Raw genomic sequence first — 27,581 nt, 5'->3', positions numbered from 1 at the left:
TACAAATTCAGAAAGCACAAGAAGCACCACAAAAAGGGTACCTGGCCACTCATGTGACCTATTTATGGGGCAGGGCAAGTTCTGACATCATCTGGCCATGTTTTTTGTGCATGCAAATATGTAGTGCATGCGCATGCAAAAAAGAATGTAAAATAAGCAAACATGCAATGCCAGACACACAAAAACAGAGCACAAATCCACATGTAAATGTGTTTACACCAGTGTGAAGGAGTCCTTAAGAGTATCCAAAACCTGTTCCTCCTATTTAAAATTATTTCCCAATCACTCTGTACTTCCTGGTAGCTGCTGACTAGGACAAGTGACTGCTGTCTATAGAAGGTCACTGTTGTGGTTAGTGATTAGATGCAGCAGTCAGAGGTCCTGGTCAGCAGCAACCAGGAAGGACAAAGTCGTTAAGCAATTTTAAATGGTGTGAAAAGTCCTTTAAATTTAATCAAAACACTAAAAATGTGTGTACTTTAAGGTTTTGTTCACTTAAAGGTCCATTTACACGGGACGAATGTCGAGCAAATGATGCCCGACACTTGTTCCTGCACAAACTTGCTCCTGTGTTGTCACACAAGATCGAATATCGCTGGCTCACAGCAGGGCGACTGGAGGAGTTTTCTGTCCTCGCTCTCCCCTGCCCCTCTTTATTCACTTAAAATAGCTTATCATTCAGTTCATTGTCCATCGTTTATGCAGCATAAATGATGGACGATGAGCTGAACGATGATTGCTCAGTGTAAATAGCAGCCGTTCAGTACTGAACGGCTGCTATGTTAAGTGAATGGAGAGGAGCGGGGGAGAGCAAGGAGAGAAATCTCCTCTTGCTGCCCCACTGTGAACCAACGATACTCACTCTTGTGCAGCAGCACGGGAGCCAGTATGTGCGGGGACGAGTGTCATTTGCCCAACATTTGTCCCGTGTAAATGGGCCTTATTTCTCTAGTTTCTTATCAACTTCTTTGTGCAAATGAAATTTCTTTAACCTGTGTATTGGTTGACTTTCAAGATTAATCTTGATTATTTTGGGCACAACCTTAAAAAAATTAATAAAAATGATGGTTAAAAAAATAATTATTATTCTTTGGCATATTTTGGAATTGATGTATCAGTTTAAAGCTTACACTTCTTATGGTTAAAGGTTCTCATCTTGAGTATCAATTTCACTATTCAGTAGAGGGTACTTCGTGTAGCCATACGAGCTGCCGAAAATCAACAGAGCTATGCCTGAATTTTTTTTTTGTGGGTAGAAATGCTGTGTGCACCCTTAGCATCTTTCACTTATTCAGAATCTATGAAGGAACAATCATGATTTCATGGAGCCAAAGATAGAATAATACTAAATCTTATTTGGGGGTTTAAAATAACCATTTCAAGAATAGATGCTTATGGAAATTCTATACCATACTGAATCTTGAAAAATATGTAAAATAAGGTTGAATGCTCTTTAAATTAGTTCATTTAAATTATTAAAGAGATAATCTGACAAGGAAATAGGGAATTGAAATCTGCTCAGCACTGCATAAAAATATTAAAGTCATACCTCACCTGATGCCCCACAGCTCCCAAACACCTACTGGACTCTTTTTCTGGTTCCAGCATTGATGTTTCATCACAGGGACCCGTAACCAAAGAAACCAATTACTGGCTGTTCCTGAGTTACATACAGCTGGAAATTGGCTGCAGTGCTCACATGTCCCTGTGTTAGAACATCATCATGGCAACTGGAAGAACATTGCAGCATTGTAGAAACAGGAGCTGCAGGGGATTGAGTATGACTTTTTGTATGTTTTATACAACTTCAAGCAGATTTTATTTCCTTTCTTTCTTCCCAGAAGTTCAACTTTTGATTCCTCTGGCCACAGAACAGTTTTCCATTTTGCTTCAGTCTATTTGTCTTTTTTTTTTTAAATCTCGTTTCATTAGAGTGTTAAGCAGTTATATCATAAGGTTACATAAGTGAAATCAGCAAGACCAGATAGAAACTATATAAAGTGGGACACGCAGGTCTCCATTAAAAACTAATTGCATAACATTGTGATATCACTTTGCAGTGCAGAGATATAATATTGAAGTATACAAGAGGTTGTAACAAATGTTAACTTGAAAAGTAGACAAAGAAAACGAAAAACAAAATCGAACTATAAGGGCAGTCAAGCAGTAAAAGAATGAGGTAGCTGTCTGAGTTATAAATGAAGATAAGGTGTGCCGTATGGGAAATTTTTTTAAGTAATTGAAGAATGGGGGGGGGGGGATGGATTGGAGAGGGAAGATGAAAGAAAAAAGAAAAGAACATGGTAAGATGTTGGCATTGTTGGTTATAGTGAAATCAGACCAAGGTTTCCAAGTGTTTGGGAAAATGGTACAAAAAACACTTTTTAATTGGGGAAGGGGAATTGGGGTTGTACTTCCGTGGAAAGGTGGCTGCGTTTGCATGTGGCCCTGTTCCACTGAATTATATGGAGAATGCTATGGGCAGAAATTGGTAGACTTCCATTTACCTAATATGTGCAGATCCTGTGCACAGTTTGTGCACCGATGGGGGCCCACCATTTATCTGTTCCCCTGTGGTTCAGTCTGAGCCTGTCCATGGGACTGTCTTAGACAGCACTTGTACTCAACTATCTCCAGCAGTCTAATTGAAAATGAACAGAGTAACAGTGAACTTGTTCTGCTGCCACTCAATTTAAAATCCTTCTCAGTGCGAGGAGTGCAGTAAGGAGGAAAGGGAGACACAGGACCCCTGTTTTCAAGATCTGTGGGGGTCTGAGCAATAAGACCCCACCACCACACTTTTACCTTGTGGGTGGGTGATAAGAGTCAATCTTGGGAATATCCCTATAAGTTCTACAATCCTTATAGGGTTTGCCCAAATTATTTAAAAAATGACATAAGCACAGTGAATGGCCTGAAAATACTAAGATACTATACTGACCTTTTCTCTCACTGCCCCGGAGCAGCAACTCCAGTCCTCCCAACTTGGCTTTATTTACTGCAACCAATCATTGGTCTAATATTTATACTGTACAAGATGGTTGGGGCCAGTTTAAAAAAAATTTAAAAAAAATTATTGAGCAAGAAAGGATTGCTTCTATGTCACAATTATAAATAATGATACAAAGTATCATCAAAAGATAATTGTAGCTAATAAACAATTTTATGCATGAAGACCTCAATTCACTTATTTATTTTTTTAAATTCCGAAGGAAAAAAAACCCATAAGTATTAGGTGGTTTGCAAATATGGAATACCTCCAATCAGTGTTACATCCATTCGGCGCACTAACACACCACACCTCAGTATGGACATAAGATGTTGTCCTATTTAAAACTGCAAACACCTCTCATAGTGTTGCAAGGACCAATTGCACCTCTCCAGGGTAAGATGGAAGGACTCCTGTCCCTTACTAATCAGAGAAAAACGCAAAGTTACTGTTGAAATAACACTTGTGTGAAAGAGGCCTGAGAGTTAAAAATGCAGTAATCACTACCTAAAGTCTTTTTCTTATCATTTATCACATTGCATATTGGTATTGTGTTGAAACCCTTGTATTTGTAAAACTTGTTACACAATGGTGAAATGTGCTCATAATATGATATTGAGCATATGGTGGCCTTTACTAAACTAAAGTAATTCTGTAAAAGCATGTACTGATTGTTAAGGGAATATGAATTGCAAGAGCCCCTGAACTTGAAGACATTATGGAGATGTATTTTACTGTCCACAGATTGTATAAATGACAGCATCTGGACAATCTAAATATGTTAACTCTATATTGCCCTTCTCTTGAACTATACATTAAATTAGATGTGACTAAATTGTAAAGGTATTTTTTATACTTATTTAGTGTTTCACTCTATTTTTCTAACTATAAGGGTGGGTTTACACGAGCGTGCTTTTGTGCGTACTTAGGTGCGTACATATGTGTGCACCTAGGTACGAGAAAAAATACGCGTGAACACAGCTGCGTGCTTGTTGTCAATGAAGCCGAGGCTCCATTGAAAACAATGGTCTGCCAACACCCCTGCATTCTTTTTCAGGGAAGGGCTTTACATATAAGACCTTCCCTGAAAAAGAAACATTTTAGTGTAAAAGAAAAAAAAATGCAGGCATTCTCTTCAATGGAGCCGCTGCTGCTGCCGGCGGCTCCATTGAAGACAACGGTCTGCCAGCACCACTGAATTGTTTTTCAGGGAAGGACTTTACATATAGGCTCTTTCCTGAAAAAGAAAAATTTTAGTGTAAAAAAATAAATAAATAAAAAATATACTTACCTCTCCGCCGTTGCTGTGTCCCCCGTGGGGATGAAGAACACATCTGCCGCATGCGGCAGATGTTTCCTTCATCCCCACTAGTTAAAAGAATTCCCTGCTGCTACATCTGCCCCATCTGGGACAGATGCAGTAGAAAAATTCTTCAATTCTCTACCGCAGCTGTCACACGTCAGCTGCCGTAGAGGATTCTGCTGCCAGCAATTGATTTCAGGGAAGGGCTTTAAATACAAGCCCTTCCCTGAAAATGAAGTAAAAGTGGTTTAAAAAACAAACAAAAAAATACTCACCTTCCTTCAGCTGCTGGGGCTCAGCCATGTCTTCTCCTGCTGTCCCCTGCACTGTGGTGCTGATCTATCAGCAGACGGGGATTTAACCCTTTCCAATCCACTGTCTGACATCTGGAGACATTCTGATTGAAGCCTGTAGAGCTCCTATGTCAGAAGACATTTCTCTCAGGGCATTCTTACTGTATATTACTGGCTGCTCTATTGTCGGGGGCCTCTCCAGCATGTCATACCTCTGTGCTGGCTCTAGCCAGCAGATGGCGCCATTGTATAATGGCAGAAAGAGAAAATCCCCTAGGAAACCCTGAATCCAAAATTGGATTGCAAAGGGTTAAAACCCCCGGCTGCTGAAAGAGCTGAATGTGTTTGGCTGAGGTGCTCAGCGAATCACAGGCAGCTCTCCCCAAAAGAATGACGAGCGAGAGCTGCCTGTGATTGGCTGAGCACCTCAGCCAATCCCATTCAGCTCTTTCAGCAGACAGGGATTATCTATTTTTTTTGTTTTTTAAACCACTTTTACTTGATTTTCAGGGAAGGGCTTATGTTTAAAGCCCTTCCCTGAAATCACTTGCCAGCAGCAGAATCCTCTACCGCAGCTGACATGTGTGACAGCTGCGGTAGAGAATTGAAGAATTCCTCTGCTGCATCTGTCACAGATGTAGCAGATGTAGCAGCAGGGAATTCTTTTAACTAGCTTCATCCCCGCAGGGGACACAGCAGCGGCATACAGGTAAGTATTTTTTTTACACTAAAATTTTTCTTTTTCAGGGAAGAGCTTATATGTAAAGCAAAGTATGGACATGTGCACACACCATAGGGAATGCATTGTTGCAAATAGAAGCGTGTTTTTGTGCATGCGTATGTACGCACAAAAACACGCTTGTGTGAATTCCCCCCGAGACGCAGTTTTTAGCAACATAAAATCTTACTGAAAAGTGTCTGTGCCTTATCGACAAGAGGTGATGGTGGGAGTCTAATAGAGGCAGAAACCCTTGACCACTGCCTTAATGATTTGGCAGTGCGCTGATCGATCATCGGGAGAACTCTTTAGTTATACATATCACGGCTGCACAGTCCTTCCTCTCCCTGCCCGATCAATCCCTACCAGCAGATAATGCTGGAGATCACTCACATATCTCCCCGAGGGTGCAAGTCCCTTTCTGTTCACACAGGGACAGACAATACCAAAGAGCGAAGGTCTTGCAGTAGCATCAGGACTAGAGATGAGCGAGCACCAAAATGCTCGGGTGCTCGTTACTCGAGACGAATTTTTCGCGATGCTCGAGGGTTCGTTTCGAGTAACGAACCCCATTGAAGTCAATGGGCGACTCGAGCATTTTTGTATACCGCCGATGCTCGCTAAGGTTTTCATTTGTGAAAATCGGGGCAATTCAAGAAAGTGATGGGAACGACACAGAAACGGATAGGGCAGGCGAGGGGCTACATGTTGGGCTGCATCTCAAGTTCCCAGGTCCCACAATTAAGCCACAATAGCAGCAAGAGTGCCCCCCCCCAACAACTTTAACATCTGAAAAGCCCTCATCAGCAATGCATACCTTAGCTAAGCACCACACTACCTCCAACAAAGCACAATCACTGCCTGCATGACACTCCGCTGCCACTTCTCCTGGGTTACATGCTGCCAAATCCCCCCCCCCCCATGACCCAGTGTCGACAGCGCACACCAAACTGTCCCTGCCCAGCCTTCAGCTGCCCTCATGCCACGCCACCCTCATGTCTATTTATAAGTGCGTCTGCCACAGGAAAAGCAGGCACACACTGCAGAGGGTTGGCACGGCTAGGCAGCGACCCTCTTTAAAAGGGGCGGGGCGATAGCCCACAATGCTGTACAGAAGCAATGAGAAATCCAATCCTGTGCCACCTCCATCTGGAGCTGCACACGTGGGCATAGCAATGGGGAACCTATGTGCCACACACTATTCATTCTGTCAAGGTGTCTGCACGCCCCAGTCAGACCGCGTTTTTTTTATAAATAGTCACGGGCAGGTACAACTCCGCAATGGGAATTCCGTGTGCACCCACAGCATGGGTGGCTCCCTGGAACCCACCGGCGGTACATAAAAATATCCCATTGCAGTGCCCATCACAGCTAAGGTAGTAATGTCATGTTTAATGCAGGTGGGCTTCGGCCCACACTGCATGCCCCAGTCAGACTGGGGTTCTTTAGAAGTGGAATCAGATGCATTTACAACTCCCTGTGGACCCACAGCATGGGTGGCTCCCTGGAACCCACCGGTGGTACATAAAAATATCCCATTGCATTGCCCATCACAGCTGAGGTAGTAATGTCATGTTTAATGCAGGTGGGCTTCGGCCCACACTGCATGCCCCAGTCAGACTGGGGTTCTTTAGAAGTGGAAACAGATGCATTTACAACTCCCTGTGGACCCACAGCATGGGTGGGTGCCAGGAAGCCACCGGCGGTACATAACAATATCCCATTGCATTGCCCATCACAGCTGAGGTAGTAATCTCATGTTTAATGCAGGTGGGCTTCGGCCCACACTGCATGCCCCAGTCAGACTGGGGTTCTTTAGAAGTGGAAACAGATGCATTTACAACTCCCTGTGGACCCACAGCATGGGTGGGTGCCAGGAAGCCACCGTCGGTACATAAATATATCCCATTGCATTGCCCAACACAGCTGAGGTAGTAATGTCATGTTTAATGCAGGTGGGCTTCGGCCCACACTGCATGCCCCAGTCAGACTGGGGTTCTTTAGAAGTGGACACATGTAGTTACAACTCCCTGTGGACCCACAGCATGGGTGGCTCCCTGGAACCCACCGGCGGTACATAAATATATCCCATTGCATTGCCCATCACAGCTGATGTTATGTCAGCTGTAATGCAGGTGGGCCAAAAATTTATTGGATTACACTGTAGGCGAGGGCCCACAAAAATTGGTGTACCAACAGTACTAATGTACTTGAGAAAAATTGCCCATGCCCAACTGAGAGGGCAGGTGAAACCCATTAATGGCTTTGGTTAATGTGGCTTAATTGGTAACTAGGCCTGGAGGCAGCCCAGTTAAAATAAAAATTGGTTGAGGTGAAAGTTTCAACGCTTTAATGAGCATTGAAACGTATAAAAATTGTTTACAAAAATTATATGACTGAGCCTTGTGGGCCTAAGAAAAATTGCACGTTCGGCGTGATTACGTCAGGTTTCAGGAGGAGGAGCAGGAGGAGGAGGATGAATATTATACACAGATTGATGAAGCAAAAAGGTCCCCGTTTTGGATGGTGATGGAGAACGATGCATCCATCCGCGGGTGCAGCCTACGTATTGCTTAGGTATCGCTGCTGTCCGCTGGTGGAGAAGAGAAGTCTGGGGAAATCCAGGCTTTGTTCATCTTGATGAGTGTAAGCCTGTCGGCACTGTCGGTTGACAGGTGGGTACGCTTATCCGTGATGATTCCCCCAGCCACACTAAACACCCTCTCTGACAAGACGCTAGCCGCAGGACAAGCCAGCACCTCCAGGGCATACAGCGCGAGTTCAGGCCACGTGTCCAGCTTCAACACTCAGTAGTTGCAGGGGGCAGAGGCGTCACCGAGGACGGTGCTGCAATCGGCTACGTACTCCCTCACTATCCTTTTACAGTGCTCCCGCCAACTCAGCCTTGACTGTGGACCGGTGACACAGTCTTGCTGGGGAGCCATAAAGCTGTCAAAGGCCTTAGAGAGTGTTCCCCTGCCTGCGCTGTACATGCTGCCTAATCTCTGCGCCTCCCCTTTGGCCACTAGCGCTGTCGGATGGGAAGTTTACCATCAGTTTGTCCACCAGCGCCCTGTGGTATAGCCTCATTCTCGAACCCCTTTCCTCTTCGGGAATGAGAGTGCAAAGGCTCTCCTTATACCGTGGATCGAGCAGTGTGTACACCCAGTAATCCGTAGTGGCCAGAATGCGTGTAACGCGAGGGTCACGCGAAAGGCATCCTAACATGAAGTCAGCCATGTGTGCCAGGGTACCTGTACGCAACACATGGCTGTCCTCACTCGGAAGATCACTTTCAGGATCCTCCTCCTCCTCCTCCTCCTCCTCCTATGGCCATACACGCTGAAAGGATGACAGGCAAGCTGCATCTGTACCCTCAGCAGTGGGCCAAGCTGTCTCTTCCCCCTCCTCCTCATGCTCCTCCCCCTCCTCCTCAACGCGCTGAGAAATAGACATGAGGTTGCTCTGACTATCCAGCGACATACTGTCTTCCCCCGCCTCCGTTTCTGATTTCAAAGCGTCTGCCTTTATGCTTTGCAGGGAACTTCTCAAGAGGCATAGCAGAGGAATGGTGACGCTAATGATTGCAGCATCCCCGCTCACCATCTGGGTAGACTCCTCAAATTTTCCAAGGACCTGGCAGATGGCTGCCAACCAGGCCCACTCTTCTGTAAATAATTGAGGAGGCTGACTCCCACTGCGCCGCGCAAGTTGGAGTTGGTATTCCACTATAGCTCTACGCTGCTCATAGAGTCTGGCCAACATGTGGAGCGTAGAGTTCCACTGTGTGGGCACGTCGCACAGCAGTCGGTGCACTGGCAGATTAAACCGATGTTGCAGGGTCCGCAGGGTGGCAGCGTGCGTGTGGGTTTGCGGAAATGTGCGCAGAGCTGACGCAACTTTCCGAGCAGGTATGACAAGTGGGGGTAGTTTTTCAGAAAGCGCTGAACCACCAAATTAAAGACATGGGCCAGGCATGGCACATGCGTGAGGCTGCCGAGCTGCAGAGCCGCCACCAGGTTACGGCCGTTGTCACACACGACCATGCCCGGTTGGTCGGTCTGCTCTGTCAGACCCTGCAGCAGTTCGTGGGCCGTGTGGCTCTTCTCTCCTAAGCTGAGTAGTTTCAGCACGGCCTGCTGACGCTTGCCCACCGCTGTGCTGCCACACCGCGTGACAGCGACTGCTGACGACGTGCTGCTGCTGCTGACACATCTTGATTGCGAGACAGAGGTTGCGTAGGAGGAGGAGGAGGGTGCTTTAGTGGAGGAAGCATACACCCCCGCAGATACCACCACCAAGCTGGGGCACGCAATTCGGGGGGTGGGTAGGACGTGAGCGGTCCCAGGCTCTGACTCTGTCCCAGCCTCCACTAAATTCACCCAATGTGCCGTCAGGGAGATATAGTGGCCCTGCCCGCCTGTGATTGTCCACGTGTCTGTTGTTAAGTGGACCTTGGCAGTAACCGCGTTGGTGAGGGCGCGTACAATGTTGCGGGAGACTAGTCGTGCAGGCCTGGGACGGCACATCGGGAAAAGTAGTGGCGACTGGGAACCGAGTAGTGCAGGGCCGCAGCCGCCATCATGCTTTTGAAAGCCTCCATTTCCACAAGCCTATACGGCAGCATCTCTAGGCTGATCAATTTTGCAATGTGCACGTTTAACGCTTGAGCGTGCGGGTGCGTGGCGGCGTACTTGCGCTTGCGCTCAAACTGTGGCGCTAGCGACGTCTGGATGCTACGCTGAGAGACATTGCTGGATGGGGCTGAGGACAGCGGAGGTGAGGGTGTGGGTGCAGGCCAGGAGACGGTACTGCCTGTGTCTTCAGAGGGGGGTTGGATCTCAGTGGCAGGTTGGGGCACAGGGGGAGAGGCAGTGGTGCAAACCGGAGGCGGTGAACGGCCTTCGTCCCACCTTGTGGGGTGCTTGGCCATCATATGCGTGCGCATGCTGGTGGTGGTGCCTCCCCAGCTGATCTTGGCGCGACAAAGGTTGCACACCACTGTTCGTCGGTCGTCAGGCGTCTCTGTGAAAAACTGCCACACCGTAGAGCACCTTGACCTGTGCAGGGTGGCATGGCGCGAGGGGGCGCTTTGGGAACCAGTTGGTGGATTATTCGGTCTGGCCCTGCCTCTACCCCTGGCCACCGCAGTGGCTCGGCCTGTGCCCACACCCTGACTTGGGCCTCCGCGTCCTCGCCCGCGTCCACGTCCTCTAGGCCTACCCCTCAGCATGGTGTATTAGCAGTAGTGCAGTAAACAGAACGCTGTAATTAAATGTGCCGCTTATTGGCCTGTGGTTGGAGGCTGACTTCCTTTACGGAACCCCAGGAAATAATTTGGCGCAAGCCTGCTGTAACACTTAGCTGGCTGCGTATTAATTTGGAGAAATACTACCCCCAGCAGACACGGACCCAGAACACTGAGCAGAGTGACAGGCAGGCCAAATAGTTTTTTTTCCAAATATTTTTTTCAAAAGGACCACTGCGTATATTCAATCTATAATATATGTCTTCTGGCCCTGCCTACACAATTCTGTCCCTGGACTGTGTGACGGAACTGCAGTGTTGCACTGTTATTAACTGCAACAGACCGGTGATTTCAGAGCCAGGAAATAATTTGGCGCAAGCCTGCTGTAACACTTAGCTGGCTGTGTATTTATTTGGAGAAATACTACCCCCAGCAGACACGGACCCAGAACACTGAGCAGAGTGACAGGCAGGCCAAATAGATTTTTTCCAAATATTTTTTTCCAAAGGACCACTGCGTATATTCAATCTATAATATGTCTTCTGGCCCTGCCTACACAATTCTGTCCCTGATGTGTGTGTCACGGAACTGCAGTGTTGCACTGTTATTAACTGCAACAGACCGGTGATTTCAGAGCCAGGAAATTATTTGGCGCAAGCCTGCTGTAACACTTAGCTGGCTGCGTATTTATTTGGAGAACTACTACCCCCAGCAGACACAGACCCAGAACACTGAGCAGAGTGACAGGCAGGCCAAATAGATTTTTTTCAAATATTTTTTTCTAAAGGACCACTGCGTATATTCAATCTATAATATATGTCTTCTGGTCCTGCCTACACAATTCTCTCCCTGGAGTATTACTGCAGGGCGCAATGCTCTGCACGGCCGATATACCAAAAAAAAAAATGTGCAACACTGCTAAAAGCAGCCTCCACAGTACTGCACACGGTTAGATGTGGCCCTAAGAAGGACCGTTGGGGTTCTTGAAGCCTACAATAACTCCTAATGCTCTCCCTGCCTCCACACTTCTGTCTCTGGACTATTACTGCAGGGCGCAATGCTCTGCACGGCCGATATACTAAAAAAAAAAAATGTGCAACACTGCTAAAAGCAGCCTCCACACTACTGCACACGTTTAGATGTGGCCCTAAGAAGGACCGTTGGGGTTCTTGAAGCCTACACTAACTCCTAACACTCTCCCTACAGCAGCTCCAACATGATACCACTGTCCCTCAGCTATCTCACAACGCATCTGAGGCGAGCCGCGGGAGGGGCCGATTTTTATACTCGGGTGACACCTGATCTCCCCAGCCACTCACTGCAGGGGGGTGGTATAGGGCTTGAACATCGCAGGGGGAAGTTGTAATGCCTTCCCTGTCTTTCAATTGGCCAGAAAAGAGCGCTAACGTCTCAGAGAGGAAAGTGAAAGTAACCCGAACATCGCGTGGTACTCGTTACGAGTAACGAGCATCTCGAACACGCTAATACTCGAACGAGTATCAAGCTCGGACGAGTACGTTCGCTCATCTCTAATCAGGACCTTTTGAAGATGTCATAACCATGTCACAAGATCTTGTGACTAGGAAGCAGCAAGAGGAGGTAATGTATTAAGATATTTGTACTTGGGGATTCAGTGATAAGGGACCCTCACATATTTGTGTGCATTTTCGCACATGCAAAATGTACGCATGCAATATGCAGAAAATAGAACCCATTGATGTCAATGGGTTCGTACATATTTCCTTATTTTGCATGCACATTTCGAGCATATTAAAAAAAAACAGAATGCTCTACTTTTGTGTGTATTTGCACACCAAATTTCCTCATAGAAGTCTATGACTGGGTGCACAAATGTGTGCGCAATGTGCAAGAGGATACATAAAACACTGCACAATTTCTCTGGAAAAAGCTAAACAGCTATTAAAAAATGGGCATGCTTGTGTCCTATGAGCAAGTGCACATGCCCTGTGAGTGCAAAAATTACAGTGAAATATGCCAACACGCACGCAAAAATAACTTGTTCATAGCGCAAATAAGATGCCATAAGGCACGTGCAATTACGTCTTTGCCGGTGCGAAGCAACGCTTAACAAAATCAGTGTTTAGCATGTTGACTAAGGCCTTAGTCACACGGGCGTTTTTTGCCGCGATTTGCGGATCGCATGACGGATGCGCATCTGCAAATCGCGTGACCGGGGCCGAAAAATCGCCCGAACAAACTGCTCCTAGCCGCGTTTCAATAGAAACGGGCCGGAGCTGTCCAGCGCATTGAATTCACTGGAGCCGGCAATACAGCCGGCTCCATTGAAAGCAATGCGCTGCGGGCGATCTCACGATGAATTGTCGGGAAGGGCTTAAATATATAAGCCCTTCCCGACAATTCATCCTGCGATTGCCGGCAGCCCATTGCTTTCAATGGAGCCGGCTGTATTGCCGGCTCCAGTGAATTCAATGGGCAAACATCGTTCTTCTCTGTCACAGCTGTTACAGCTGTAGCAGAGAAGAATGATTTGTCTAGTATATGCTCTCCATGGGGGCGGCGCTGCTGCCGCCGGCCCCATTGAGCGCATATAGAGAAGAGAACAGGAATCGCAGATCGCAGATAGGTGCGATCTGCGATTTCTGTTCTATAATTTATTGGACGAGCGCATAAAAAGCTCTCATGTGTCCGATACCATTGCAAAGCAATGGTTTTATAAAATTGCCGGACGCATGCGCAAATCGCGCGAAAAAACGCCCGTCTGACTAAGGCCTAAACAAGTATGTGTGTGTGCATGTATGTAGCAGAGTTGTATGTGTGTATGTGAATGCTCCAGAGCTGTGTGTATGTATTAGAGTTGTGTATGCTGCATTATTTGTGCATGTTGTTGAACTGTGAGTGAAGTGTGCATGTACAATGTGCATGCATGAGTGCAGTGTATGTATATAAGGTAAACTTATGTGCTTGCGCCATTGTTTGAATGCATAAAGCCTGAGGAAGGGTCCATAGAAGATCCAAAAGCTTGCTATACCGTCATGTATTTTTGATAGCCATTAAAAGGTATCATATCTACAAGATTACTTGGTTTTCTTACTGATAATAATCACACATTGCTTGAATGGACAAACTAGGTTTAATGGAAACTGAGTATTCACTGTTTACCCCTTTTTCTTTACTAGACAAAAAAAAAACCACATGGGAGCATGCACTAATATGGTTGTCGCTATGGAACGTATTAGAGCAAGAACCAGGTTTTGTTTTTATTCAGACTATTGAAACTCCGCTCCCAAAGATGTTTAAATTAGTATGAAATATTTGTTTCTGTTTTCTGTTGTCTAAACTTTGGATACATTTTATAATTGAGTGCATCTTATAGTTCGAAAAATATGGTATATTATATTGTTTTGAAGAATATATCCATCTGTTTGAAATAAAAGACAACTTTGCTAGAAGTCTTCATTAAAACTATCCTCTTATGCAGATTTATGAATCTCTGTGATTATACATTGGTAACAAACTTTTAAGGTTAGCTTCAAACTATGTGGCCATAATATGGACAAATGTCCTGGCCCGACTGTGTGTCTCCTGACCCAAACTCACAGCACCATAGATTCATATGTCGTTCATAATTTGGTTCAGAAAAACTGTGGTTGGGCAAGGACACTCAACCGTATTATAGACTCATAAATGTGTGTGGAATGCACTCGTGTGAAATCAGATTAAATGTTACATAATCTTGCAGTCAAGTCTGTTCCTTTCTATCAGTCTTCTTTGCTAAACTACTGACAGTAGAAAAAGAGGCAAACACAGGTTTTCACAAAGGTTTTTTTGTTGTTTTCTCTATCCACGGAGAGATATAAGGCCTCATTGCACACGGGCACATTTGCATTGCGGAATCCGGAGCGGGCGTCCGCCTCCAGGTTCTACAGCATGTACTGCCCATAGCATGCAATGGCAATACACAATTTTATGTCCACGAGTAGAAATCTATTGTGATTTTCTGGTCACGGAGGAGAAATCGCAGCATGCAATTTCAATGGAAGCTGTCCATCCCGCGGCCCTTCTGCAATCATCATTGTAGAAATGTCGCAGGATCCGTGTCATCGCCTAGCGATGGCACAGCCTATTCTGTACTGCACATTTGCACTGGCGTGCCGGCTGGCACATCCACAGAACAGAATAGAAGATGCCGGACAAGTACGCGGGGGCCACCGCGTGTGCAGGCGGCCTAACTATGGGTAGAAGGTAAACCTGTAAAAAAAAAAAAAAGATTTTAATTTTTTCAATCAAGACTATTGACCATGTATTTGAGAAACTTAAAAATTTCATTTTGAATTTAAAAAAACTGGAGTTAGAAATCAAACTCATTGTGAAATCATATTAAATTCTTAGTACTAATTCTTATAAAAAGTAGCAATATAGGTAAACAAAATCAATTTTCTTATTCTAAACTTTTTTTTGTCTAAATAGTACAACACATATAACACTAGTCATTTAAAAGCTATATTCACTCACCTGCCATAGCATTAAAACCACTGAGGATGGGATGGGATATATAAGGCAGCAAGTGAACAGCCATTTCTTCAAAGTTGAGAAACTTTGATAAGGGACAAACTACGATGGCTAGACTACTGAGCATTTCCAAAACAATTTGTGGAATGTTTCCGATATGCAGTGGTTAAGGAGTAAAAAATGTGGTCCAAGGAAGAACAACTGTCACAACAGCAGGGTCACAGGCAATAAAGGCTCAATGATGTACATGAGGAGTAAATGCTAGATTGTGATGTTTGATAACATAGAACTACTATAGCACAAATTGCTGAAAAACATTTATACTGGTTTTGATAGAAGGGTGGGATGTGAGTAGTGGAAAGTGTGATTGTTCTCAGTAACAGAAACCAAGTAATCTTGTAGGTATGATAGGAAAGTTCCCAACTGCTATTTTAGCTGGCTAGCTTGGTTTTCTTCCTAAGGGCTCGGTCAGACAAGCGTGGTTTACATGCTGCTAAGCAATGTGTAAATCACGCTGCTGACATGCAGGGATTATGCGTGTGAATGGGCTGCACCTAGCTCTGGGGAGCAGCCCGTTCGCAAGTCTGTGATGCGGGCAGTCTGCTTCCACGGCTCCCATAGGAGCACCTAATGGCTGCTATAGGACCGTGGTTTACACACTGCTGTAGCAGCGTGTAAAACACACTTGTCTGACCAAGCCCTATGGCGATGGTTTTTTATAATAGTATGTTTTGGGTTTTATTTTTTTAATAACAAGTAATAACAAGATAACACATTCAACAACAAATAAATGCAGTTAGAACATTCCAATAGATATGTGGTTTATGACATTAAGTAGGTTATGAGATGAAAAGAGCATCTACTGGTTTAACCCCTAAAGGACCAGGCTGTTTTGTACCTTAAGGGATTTTAGAGATTTTACCCGTGTAGTAGTTTAACTGCACAATTTTTTTTCCTTCAGCTACCAAAATTATTTTTGCTGTTGTTTTTTTAATCACATATAGGGCTATTTTTTAATATGTATTTCTCTGTGTTTTTTTTTCCATTTTTTAGTTTTATTGGGGGTAAAAAGCTATAAAAATAGATGTTTTTTTTAAACATTTATATTTTTTTTTATAATTAGTATATTTACATTAAAATAAAGTATGGGAATGGGTTCCTCATTTTATTTTGGACATTTTGATATATAATCTGTATGGTTTTGGATTACAAGGCCCATATAGCGACGATTTTGGTTGGCGTTGTCTTTGGGCTATTTTCTTTTTTATGTATATATTTTAATTTTATTCTGTAATTTTGTTTTACTTATTTATGTAATTATTTTTTTTTTACCACCAATGTCCTTTATAAATTTATATAAGACCTTTGGGGACATTCGCATGTTTTTTGCCTTCAGGTCACACTGGATTCTAACCTCTCCTTTAGGGTGACTTCACATGAGCGTGTTTTTGTGCGTACATAGGCGTGTACATAAGTGTGCACCCATGTACGTGAAAAACATGCGTAAACGCAGGTCCATGCATTGCCTTCAATGGAGCCGTGGCTGCTGCCGCGGCTCCATTAAAGGCAATAGTCTGCCGGCACCCCTGAATTATTTTTCAGGGAACGGCTTTACATATAAGCCCTTCCCGAAAAACTGAATTTTAGTGTAAAAAAAAAATAATAATAATAATGCACGCATTGTCTTCAATGGAGCCGCATCTGCTGCCAGCGGCTCCATTGAAGACAGTGGTCTGCCGGCACCCCTGAATTGTTTTTCAGGGAAGAGCTTTACATATAAGCTCTTCGCTGAAAAACAAGAATTTTAGTGTAAAAAAAAAAAAAACCTTACCTGTCCGCCACTGCCGTGTCCCCGCGGGGATGAAGAACACATGTGCCGCATGCGGCAAATGTTCCCTTCATACTCGCATGGAAAAAGAATTCCCTGCTGCACCTGCCACATCTGTGACAGATGCAGCAAAGGAATTCTTCATCCCTGCAGGGAATAAAGAATTCCGTAGTGGATCAAGCTGCTGGCACCCAGTAATTGTTTTTCAGGGAAGGGCTTTAAATATAAGCCTTTCCCTGAAAAACAAGAAAAAATGGTGATAAAAATAAAAAAAATCTATACTCACCTTTCCTCAGCTGCTGGGGCTCAGCCGCGTCCAGCTGGCTCTTCTCCTGCACTGATGTGAGGAGTATTCAGCAGGCAGGGATTTTAAATCCCGGCTTGCTGAATGGGCTGCCTCTGATTGGCTGAGAACTGTGACCAATCAGAGGCAGCTCTCAGCTATTGAATGACAGCTGAGAGCTGCCTCTGATTGGTTCCTGTGCTCAGTCAATCAGAGGCAGCACTCACCCATTCATGAAAAAAGCCCTTCCCTGAAAAACAATTACGGGGTGCTCCATTGAAGACAATGCCTGCATTCCCTATTGTGCACGCATGTCCTATCTTTACAGGCACGCACCTGTAAAACACAGACATGGGAACACACCATAGGGAATGCATCGCTTGTAATAGACGCATATTTTTGTGTGTGCGTATGCTCGTTTGAAGCCACCCTTACCCACCCACATCCAATCTCTGGCCCAAACATGCCATCTGCACCTCAGGAGTATTGCTAAAATCCATCAGCACGGATATGCTAAATACACTTATTGTCGCCCTCATCCATTCCCAACTTCATTACTGCAAGTCGCTGCTCATTGGCCTTTTCCGCACCAGACTCTCTCCTCTTCAATCCATACTAAATGTGGCAGCTAGACTCATCTTCCTCTCCAGCAGCTTCCCAGACGCCTCTGCACTATGCCAGTCACTGCATTGGCTGCCCATGCACTACAGAACTCAATTCAAACTCATCACCCTCATCCATAATGCTCTCAATGGCACCACACCACCTTACATCGCTTTCCTCCCCTTCCATACATCACCCAGCCCACATACTCCGCTCTGCTTACACACTCAGACTAAACACCCCTCTAATACAAACCTCACACGCTCGCCTCCAAGACTTCTCTAGAGCATCACCCATCCTATGGAATGCTCTACTCCAAAACATCCGGACAATCACTGACGCACGGAACTTCAGACGCGCCTTAAAGACGCACCTCTTTATAGAAGCATACCAAACCTCCTGATCTAGTCCCCCACGCAAACAATATGCCCCCTGCCCTTCCCTATAGCTTTCCACTTTTGCCTACCATGTACACTTCCTGCCCTGTACCTCCTGCACTATCCCCACCCCGTTTGTGTCCTAAAAACTGTATATCGCATGTCATTGTCGCATTGCTGTGTCCCCCCTTGCTCCACCTCCTACACCTGTACCTTTTAACTTTTGTAATCTCTGTATTGTTTGTGTTCCCCATCTGCCTCGGAAGCGCTGTGCAATAAATCGGCATTATACAACTAAAGATTATTACTATTATTGGTAATAATCACTGCAAATTCTCCAATAGTCAGCCGAGCAATCAGGTTATATATTGATTATCTAGATTGGTGTATAATATGATCTTAATGTGATTTTCATGAATATTTTTACCTGAGCCCTACACCTGAGTGCTTTATGAGTCAGATAGAAGGCTTGCTTACATCCTCTGTTGCTGAATTTCTGGCCCAACTAAATTTCATTTAATGGAAAAATGCAGGGCTTATAAAAATAAGCCTCTAGAAAGAGGACAAAATAAAATGACATACGGTAAATGCAAAACAGCAATTCTGAATATAAAATAGAGAAACACACACATAATCCTTGAACTTAACAGACCTTCTGAAGTCTTTGCATTCCTGAGGGTGGATGAGAGACTGGCATACATTTCAGCTGCAAGCTCCCCTCATAAAATGTGACATTTTTATGATCCCACACATCTTTAAAAGTTCTCTGTCCTAGCTTAGTTTGCAGAACTGCCCATTTGTTCATTAAGCCAATTCCTGGGTTAGGAATGGACAGTAAGGTAATAAGGGGTGAATACAATGAATATTAAACAGTGCATTGTCCTGTATTCCTCCTTACTAGCATAGGAGATGTTCACCTTGTACAAACAGAGGCTCATCTGCCTTTCTTTTTCTTCAAACTTTTTGCAATCTCCATCTAGCTTCATCTAAATGAGCTTTGAATAACAAATATGGCACTCATCTCCAATAATGAAAGCACCCACCACAGAGCTATTTTCCTACCAGCGTGAAAGCTTACCAGATAAGATCAAGTTTATCTTGTGATTATCAAATATACACACATATATACACTCATCATATATGGCAATTACTATAATTAGAAATAAAAAATAGGGGAAATATTTTTAAGCACAAAATACTGTATCTGATGCAAACAAAAATGCAGCATTGTTTAACCCCTTAAGGACCAAGCACAGTAAATTTACGGCGCTTGCTCTTGCACCTTAATCCTGACTGATAGCAAAAATACAGCGCAGGATTTCAGCTCCTGCGATGTAGCAGGACTAGGTCGGCTCCTTGGCTGTTAGTCACAACCGAGGACCTGGAAGAGAAGGAAGAAGCAGTTTTTAACCACTTCTGCCTTCTCCTTTGCAGGCTACATAACGCTCAATGAGTGCTATGTACAAAGAGAGAAAGCGGAAGTGATCATGTGACTGAAGGGTGACCCCTGCCGAGGCAGAGCTGGAGGGTCTTAGTAGACCTCGATCAATACTGTTAATGATTACTGTCAGTACAGGGGGATATTTTTCCCTGTAACTGGATGCCCCTGCTATATTGAAAAAGTGTGAAATTAAAGAAAATGTGAATGACCCCCAGAAGTTTTACACAATGTCACGGGGGACATAGATGTAAACAAAAAAAAAATATTGTAAAAATAAGTTCTAAAAAAAAAAACAGTAAAAAAAAAAAAAAAAAATATATATATATATATATATATATATATATATATATAAAAGAAAATGACCCACCACCGACGCTAACCAAAACCGTCAGCATATACTCCCTGTAATCTGAGACTATACAAATTATATTTCAAGACTTCTGAAACAAAATGCGGAACCCATTCCTGTACTTTATTTTAGTGTAAATACACTAATTGTAAAAGTTCTAAGTCTAAAAAAATTTAGTTTTGTTTTTTTTTTAAGGTTTTTACCCGTAATAAACCTAGGAAATGGAGGAAAAAAAATTTGGTAGCTGAAAAAAAAAATTGGGGCAGTAAAACCACCACATAGTTAAATTCCTTGGGACTCTGGTTCTTAGGCAGTCAGTCAGACGAGCGGATATACGCACGTTTTTCCATGTGGAAAAAAACACACCGCATGTGCGGACGAAAATCCGCATGACCACGTCCATTGCCACCCATATGTTCTTCCTTTGACAGGTACAGATTTTCTGCGGACATTTTTCCACGCGGAACGACGAGCAGATCGCCGCTCGTCTGACTGAGGCCTAAGTGGTTAAAATCAGAGTAGTTTTCCTAGACAAAAATAACATTTTTAGACATAACAGATAGACATATACATTTATAATATTATATACTTCATATCTGAAATATATAAAAAAAATCAGATTTCAGAATGAAGAGAAATGAATGCAAAATGATTGCTGTCGTTTATATAGGCAATATCAAAAATCTGTGTTTAAAGACAAAGGATTGTTGAAGGTAGATGCATTGCATAATTTAAAAATAATGTAATCTAGCAAAAATTGTAAAAAGGGTAAGAAAATACATATATTGAAATCACTGATGATTTTCTGCCATGTGTTAACTTACTGAATTAAAACACTATGAGCTCAGGCCCAGCTATCAGGGAAATAGATTGATTAAATAAGCTTTATACTCCAGATTTAAATGACTTCATTTATGAAAACTATTCTATCCACATATCCGTCAGCCCTCTGAGACTATTATCACTGTAAAGGTTAGGCCTGTGTTGCACATGAACAATCAACAATTCTGGCTGTTTGTCATTTAGAATGTAGTTGTTTATTTTACTGTAAATTTAGACATTTTGTACTGATTTAAATACACTTATGTGCATTTGTTTCCCATCTATGACAGTAGTAGACTTTGGCCTTATTTTCTATTGCAACCCATTTAGCTATTATGTTACAAGATATTGTTACATAGTTTTTTTCCATTACTAAGTGTATCTGTGTGATAAGTGGGAGTTTGAGTTGTTATCTCAAGTCTTTTTTTATGTCTAATGCACTATTAATTATCCTATGTCATTCTGAAGAAGTGCAACTTATTGAGCCATAAAGCTGTGCCATGCTATGGATAGCATTACAAGTTTTACTCTCTGGATAAACTATTAGGTAACATTTTCCTGTTTAGGGACAGTATTTAAAAGCTTTAAAATACTGAGTTATTCAATCCAGCGCTTTATCCGTTAAGGAATATATGAGCTAGTTCTTTTAATGATTCTGTCATTATATAAGTACCCATCAGAGTGTGGTTTATGTACGCATAATCTTCCTGGAAGCTATTAGAACCAATGGTTTCCTATGGGAACATTCAGATAAATGAATTTTAGATGCACAATAAATACACACCTAAAAAGATAGGACATATGTGACTGAAATGTCTATGCTGCGTAAGAACATAGGACCTGGCCTATCTTTGGTGCATGATGGCAGGAGTTTCTATAGACTCCTAGTGGAGCTGGATAACATGGGAGAGGGAGAGAGATTATCTAAGCATTCCGATTAGCCCAGCATTCCCTTTATCTCACTCTCTCTCTCCCCTCTACATGGGAATTCCTGCAACTCAGCTGCTGGGGAAACTCCCCATCCCCACTGAGATGAAGGGAGTCCCCAGTGATGAAGGGAAGCCCTGTGGGGCTTTCCTTCATCTCTCTCTCCCCTCTTGGAGCTGCAGCACTCATTTTCAGCACCATGCATCTCCTAATCATGTGAATGGATAATTTCACTGATAATTAAGCTCGAGATTGACAGCGATAAATCGCCTGTTCACGCTATTTTTCACTAAGTTAGCTGCAATTTTTTTTGCGCGGCTAACTTCTCCGTAATTTTTTCGATCATGTGAATGAAGCCTAAAATAATATATTATACAACTTTAATCTGCTTGTTAGCAATTTAACAGCCATTCATTCAATCACAAACAACAACCTGATGAAATAAAAGACAGACCTAGTGGCTACATAAATATACTACTAGTGGTAAAAACTACTTGTGTCAACAATATGTTTATAGCAGTTTACTTAATTTAACGTATTATAAGTCCATAAGAGAGATAGAGAGATAGAGAGATGAGACAGATATGAGATAGATACATAGATAGATATGAGATAGATACATAGATAGATATGAGATAGATAGATAGATAGATAGATAGATAGATAGATAGATATGAGATAGATACATAGATAGATAGATAGATAGATACATGGATAGATAGATAGATAGATAGATAGATAGATAGATAGATAGATAGATAGATAGATAGATAGATACATGGATAGATAGATAGATAGATAGATAGATAGATAGGGGATAGATAGAGAGATAGATAGGAGATAGCTAGAGAGATAGAGAGAGAGATAGATGAGAGAGATAGAGAGTTAGATATGAGTTAGAGAGAGAGATAGATATGAGTTAGAGAGATAGATAGATATGAGATAGATAGATAGATAGATAGATAGATAGATAGATAGATAGATATGAGAAAGATATATAATGTCTGTGTACAATTTAAAAGTATCAAGTATTGTTTCTATTTTGCAGAAATTCTTAACTGTACAATTCCCTTAAATTATTTTTGTTTTAAAAACTACTTGGGGTGTGATCCTAACAAATCGGTATTCCTTTCTCCTAGATACATTGGCCGAGCTCTGAACAGCAAATTGATGACTGCTACAGAAAAGGAAGAGAAGAGGTAAATGCTAGATAGTATGAGTACTAATTAGACACACTGATCTCAGATATGCATCTAGAAAGCTACAAAAAGGAACCAAAGCTTAATTTCTTATTTACTTTTTCTCTATTATGGCTTGTAAAACTATGATCAAGTTGCATTACAGCTGAACCAATTTTCTCATAACATCACTACCCCATGCACCCCAGTGGATTTTTTCAATACAGCATACTGTTTTTTTTCCCCATGCTGACCCAGGATGTGCCTGGGGATGGATTTAAGGTTGTATAGTACATCTATGTCACTATGATCAATTTTCAGTGCAGAGCGAGAAGTTATTCCCACATATATAAGTCAGACTGACAGATGGCATAGTTATACTCACTTCTGCAGGTTATATGGTGAATGATTTTAAATTCCAGACCTTCTATTGAGCTTGTAAAATAGGAGGGACTTGCTTGATACTGTCAAAGCTCGCCTTTAGGGTCACCGAGGGTCGTGAATGACTAAACAGCTAACAACAACAGCTAATAAAAAAATGACTATAAATCATCAACAGTTAGGACAGCTTCATATGAGGCTATGCACAAATATACGCTCAGCACAGCGTATGTGTGCATCAATGAGGCTTGAAGAGGTACAGAATCTGTGTATTGCGGGCATGTCTGTACATAGTACTGTACTTTTTGTACATGCAAGGCCAGCTCACACGTGTGCATGAAACACGCCTTCCATGGAATTAATGGCTAGACATACACCTTCCATGAATTTCACGACTATTTAAGGCATATGAGCTATACATGTGTTCTTTTCTCTGCATTTTGTTTAGTGTCGTGCCCTTCCCCTCTCGTATTTTCACACCTTCCTTAGACATCTATGAGATTTCTGCTGCACAAACTCAGGAAAAAAGAGCAGGTCCTACTTTTTCCCATGCATGCGCAATAAGAACAAACTCATTTAAAACAAGGGATTCTAGTCTCTGTGTTTAGAGCGCATAGATTGTGTGTGTGCACAAACACGGTTGTATGAAGAAGCCCTTAATGTAATATTGTTTTAAAAACCCTTGAATTAAAATTGAAAGTCTACACTTTAATCGAACATTGATGGCTTTCTTTCAAATCCAGTGTGGTGGTCTGCAGAGGCTAAATTATGAATATTGTATCACTGTCCTAAAAACGTCTGCAACAATCCATCTCATCTCATATCTATCTATCTATCTATCTATCTATCTATCTATCTATCTATCTATCTATCTATCTATCTATCCATCTCATATCTATCTATCTATCTATCCATCTCATATCTATCTATCTATCTATCTATCTATCTATCTATCTATCTATCTATCTATCTATCTATCTATCTATCTATCCATATAGTGATCTAGATGTTATTTTTTAGAAATATGCTGATATTGTTGTTAAATTATTTTTAATTTTTTTTTTATTCCTCACAGAGAGAATGTGCAAATTTTGTTCGAATTCTTCATCATTATAATCGGACTCACATTTTAGCTTGTGGAACAGGAGCATTTGATCCAGTTTGTACTTTCATAAGAGTTGGACTCAGGTCACAGGTATGTACTTTTGTAGGTATGCTTTGAGCCTTGGGATCCTTTCTTCTTCAGCTCTGCATATTCTTGTTGCTCTTTGTGGTTTTATATAGATATATTATATCTTTGGTTTGTAGCTTTTACATAAAATCTGCCCGAATTCCTTTTTTTCCACTACTGTACTTTTACTTCTAAAGTTTCATCTAAATTGACTAATGATCATTGGAAAGCTTTGAAAACAGTACACTTTGTACTTTATTTTTGCCTTTTTTAGCTTCTGCATTTGGTACCAATAAAACACTAACATCTTCAGTAGGATAATGTTTAACCCCTAGGGACCCTAATATAAAAATATTTCATTGCCTCAAACATTGAATTTTGCCCTCAAGAACTCTAGTCATCAAGTGCTATTATAGGGCAAATACAGTCTTTAAAAATGTAATAATGTCAGATGACCGTATTTATTTAGCTGCTGTATGTTAATACACTATATATTAGAGAGCAATGGTTCTTAAAGTGTAGGTTGCGACCCCCTGGGGCAATTTTACAGAGATGAGAGGGTCACAAGAGGAATATCCATCTTTAAAGGGGTTATCTGAGGGCACTTTTTCACCAAACCAGAAAACATGCTCAACCTCCCTATCTTTCCCACAGCTTTTATTCCTCTGCTATTCAGTGCCCGCTGATTTTTACATCTGGGAGAAAAGTGATGACACAGCCTAGGTTATGTGACAAATGCAGCTAATCACCAACTGAAGTGAGCTGATGATTGGGTGCAATCACATGCCCTGGTGTCAGTGACTTAATTACCGGCACCCTACACATTCAAGTAAAGACCAGCAGGAACTGTTTTCTGGCTAAATTAGAGTTGTGGGGAGGCAAGGAAGGTGAGTATGTCTTCTGTTATGTTATTAGAGAAGGCTGAGCCAGTATGGGGAAGAAAAACATGGCCTCGGATAGCCCCTTTAACAAAATACATATAGCTTGTACTAGTAATTTAATGTTCCATATTGCACTTGTTGCCCAACAGTATGGCGGACAGACTGGGAATGATGCCCCATCAAAATTTGCTGCTTACATATAGTTCGGTTATTTCCAGAAGACTTCAATGCCATCCAGATGTAACTATCGCATGCTCTGAAACATGCCGGAAGATTCAGGAAGCAACGATAACCAAATTGGGGTATCGGATAACAGTATGACATATGGTGTATGTAAACAATAATTTCTAGTACTTAGAACTACTGCCACCCTGGTGTTGTGAAAATAGTTGAATGCAATTTGAAAATGATGCTTGTGCTATCTGTTACCCAGTAGCCCAATTTGTTTAACCTTTTTTGGGACTGTCCAGCATGTGCAAAAGCATGCACTATTCATAGCTGGATGGCAGTGGAGTCTTCTGTAAAATAATTCAATTATATATAAGCAGCAAAGTGTGATGACACATTATTACCAGTTTGTGGGCTCTACTGGTAAGCAATAAGTGCAATATGAAATATTAGACAATTATGAGGTTTGCATATTTTTTTTAAAGATGGATAGGTTTTTAAAAAGAGCATGCAAAAGATTTTGTGTCATTGATGTGCCATATACTTCTGGTTTGGTCATTCTTTGGATGGTATCCACTGGTTTCGTATAAAATTGTTATTGATTTCAATTTTACAGGGACTTTTAAATTTCATATGTAGCTAGGTATGATAGTGGGAGGTCACAATCAAAGTCTCACCTAAAAGTTGTTCGCACTTTCAGAAACTTTGGGCACCACTGTCATAGAATACAATTTTGTTTCATGTCTAGTTTATTTGTAGGTTATCTAATCAAAACATGCAACCAGTTTTCATCATAGAGCAGAATGAACAAACCTTCATTAATAGTAGGAAAAATGAAAAACAAGGCAATTTGTAATGATCTATACAAAAAAACAAAATCAAGATTATACATATAGTCACATTTACAATAGTGCAGCAGCCTATTCATAACTGTTTGTAGTCTTCTAGAAATATGGAGCCCGATTGTATTAAAAGCAGATGAATGTGTGGCCTCTGCTCTTACACTGTATTGGTTGTACCCAAAATATCCCCATGATGGCTGGTACATTCCTGTCTTACCCATGTTATTACAATTTCATTGGAATCAATATAATTATCCTTTTATTACTTTATTTTCACAGTATTCCACAATATTCCCTCAAGGGTCAAAGTAAAAATCATTATTATCATTACATCCGGCAAAAGTTTATTTTGTTTATACTCTCGTGGTGCATACAAATCAACATATGGTAGAAAAAGTCAGTCTCTAGTCTGATAAATTGCTCTTGACAAGCCATAAATCAGTTTTGTAGTAAAGGTGAGAAATTTGTGAGGCCATACTTTGGTCTGCATATTTTCTCCACACTGTCAATTTTCTGAAGCTCATATTAAAGAATACGAAGCAAACATCTTCTCTAGTCCGCTTCATTTATTTTCACAGTAAAGGTATGGCCATGTGAAATTCTGTATTCAATCTGCTGAAAATATGCAGTGGGAAACAAACACGCTATATGGTGCAGTTTTAGTCATAGATTTTGGTGCATAAATGTTGCAGATTTGCTGCAGATTCCACCATTTGCATTGCATAGGGTGAAATCACATTGAAGATGCTCAACATTAAAAGATACGCTGTGGATTTAAAATCTGAACATCACATCAATTTCCATGAGGATTCCGGGGTAATTTTTTTTTGGAGAGCAACAACTGAACTGGACTGTTAGAAATAGTCATCCTATAAGAGAGTACACACAAAAATTAATTTTCATTTGTTACCATGATATTCCCCCAGATTGTACAGAATACATGTCTAATGTGGGGCAGCTATTATTTCATTAACTTATAGAACAGTAAGTATAAATACTTTATTTACAGCAGACTCAAGGCAATGTGTTTCAAGGCCAGAAGAGCACCTTCATCATATAAGTAGACAAAGTACCTAATGAAGGGGCCCGTCCGGACTTTAAACAGACTATCTTATTTCTGCTGTAAAAAGGTGTTTATACTTACTGTCCCGGATTGGTGTGTGTGCTGTTGAAGAGCTCTGTGTTTTATTCCCTGATTTCATTAACTTAGATATTTTTAAAACTAAGCAACATGATTTTGTAATAGAAATTAAGACCTTTGCACTGTTTTTTATATTCTTCAATTGCT

General features: G+C 42.0%; 1 protein-coding gene across 1 annotated transcript in view; it reads left to right on the top strand.

Annotated features, from left to right (window-relative positions):
* SEMA3E (semaphorin 3E) overlaps positions 1-27,581 on the top strand; it is a 170,502-nt gene that overhangs the window by 106,340 nt on the left and 36,581 nt on the right. The window contains exons 3-4 of the mRNA XM_066592012.1: positions 22,812-22,871; positions 24,307-24,426. Coding sequence (XP_066448109.1) covers positions 22,812-22,871; positions 24,307-24,426 — 180 coding nt within the window. The remainder of the gene's footprint in view (positions 1-22,811; positions 22,872-24,306; positions 24,427-27,581) is intronic.

This window comes from Eleutherodactylus coqui, chromosome 2, assembly GCF_035609145.1.
Source record: "Eleutherodactylus coqui strain aEleCoq1 chromosome 2, aEleCoq1.hap1, whole genome shotgun sequence".
In the NCBI taxonomy this organism is placed as follows: Eukaryota; Metazoa; Chordata; class Amphibia; order Anura; family Eleutherodactylidae; genus Eleutherodactylus; species Eleutherodactylus coqui.
This window is presented reverse-complemented; position numbering and strand designations above follow the sequence as displayed.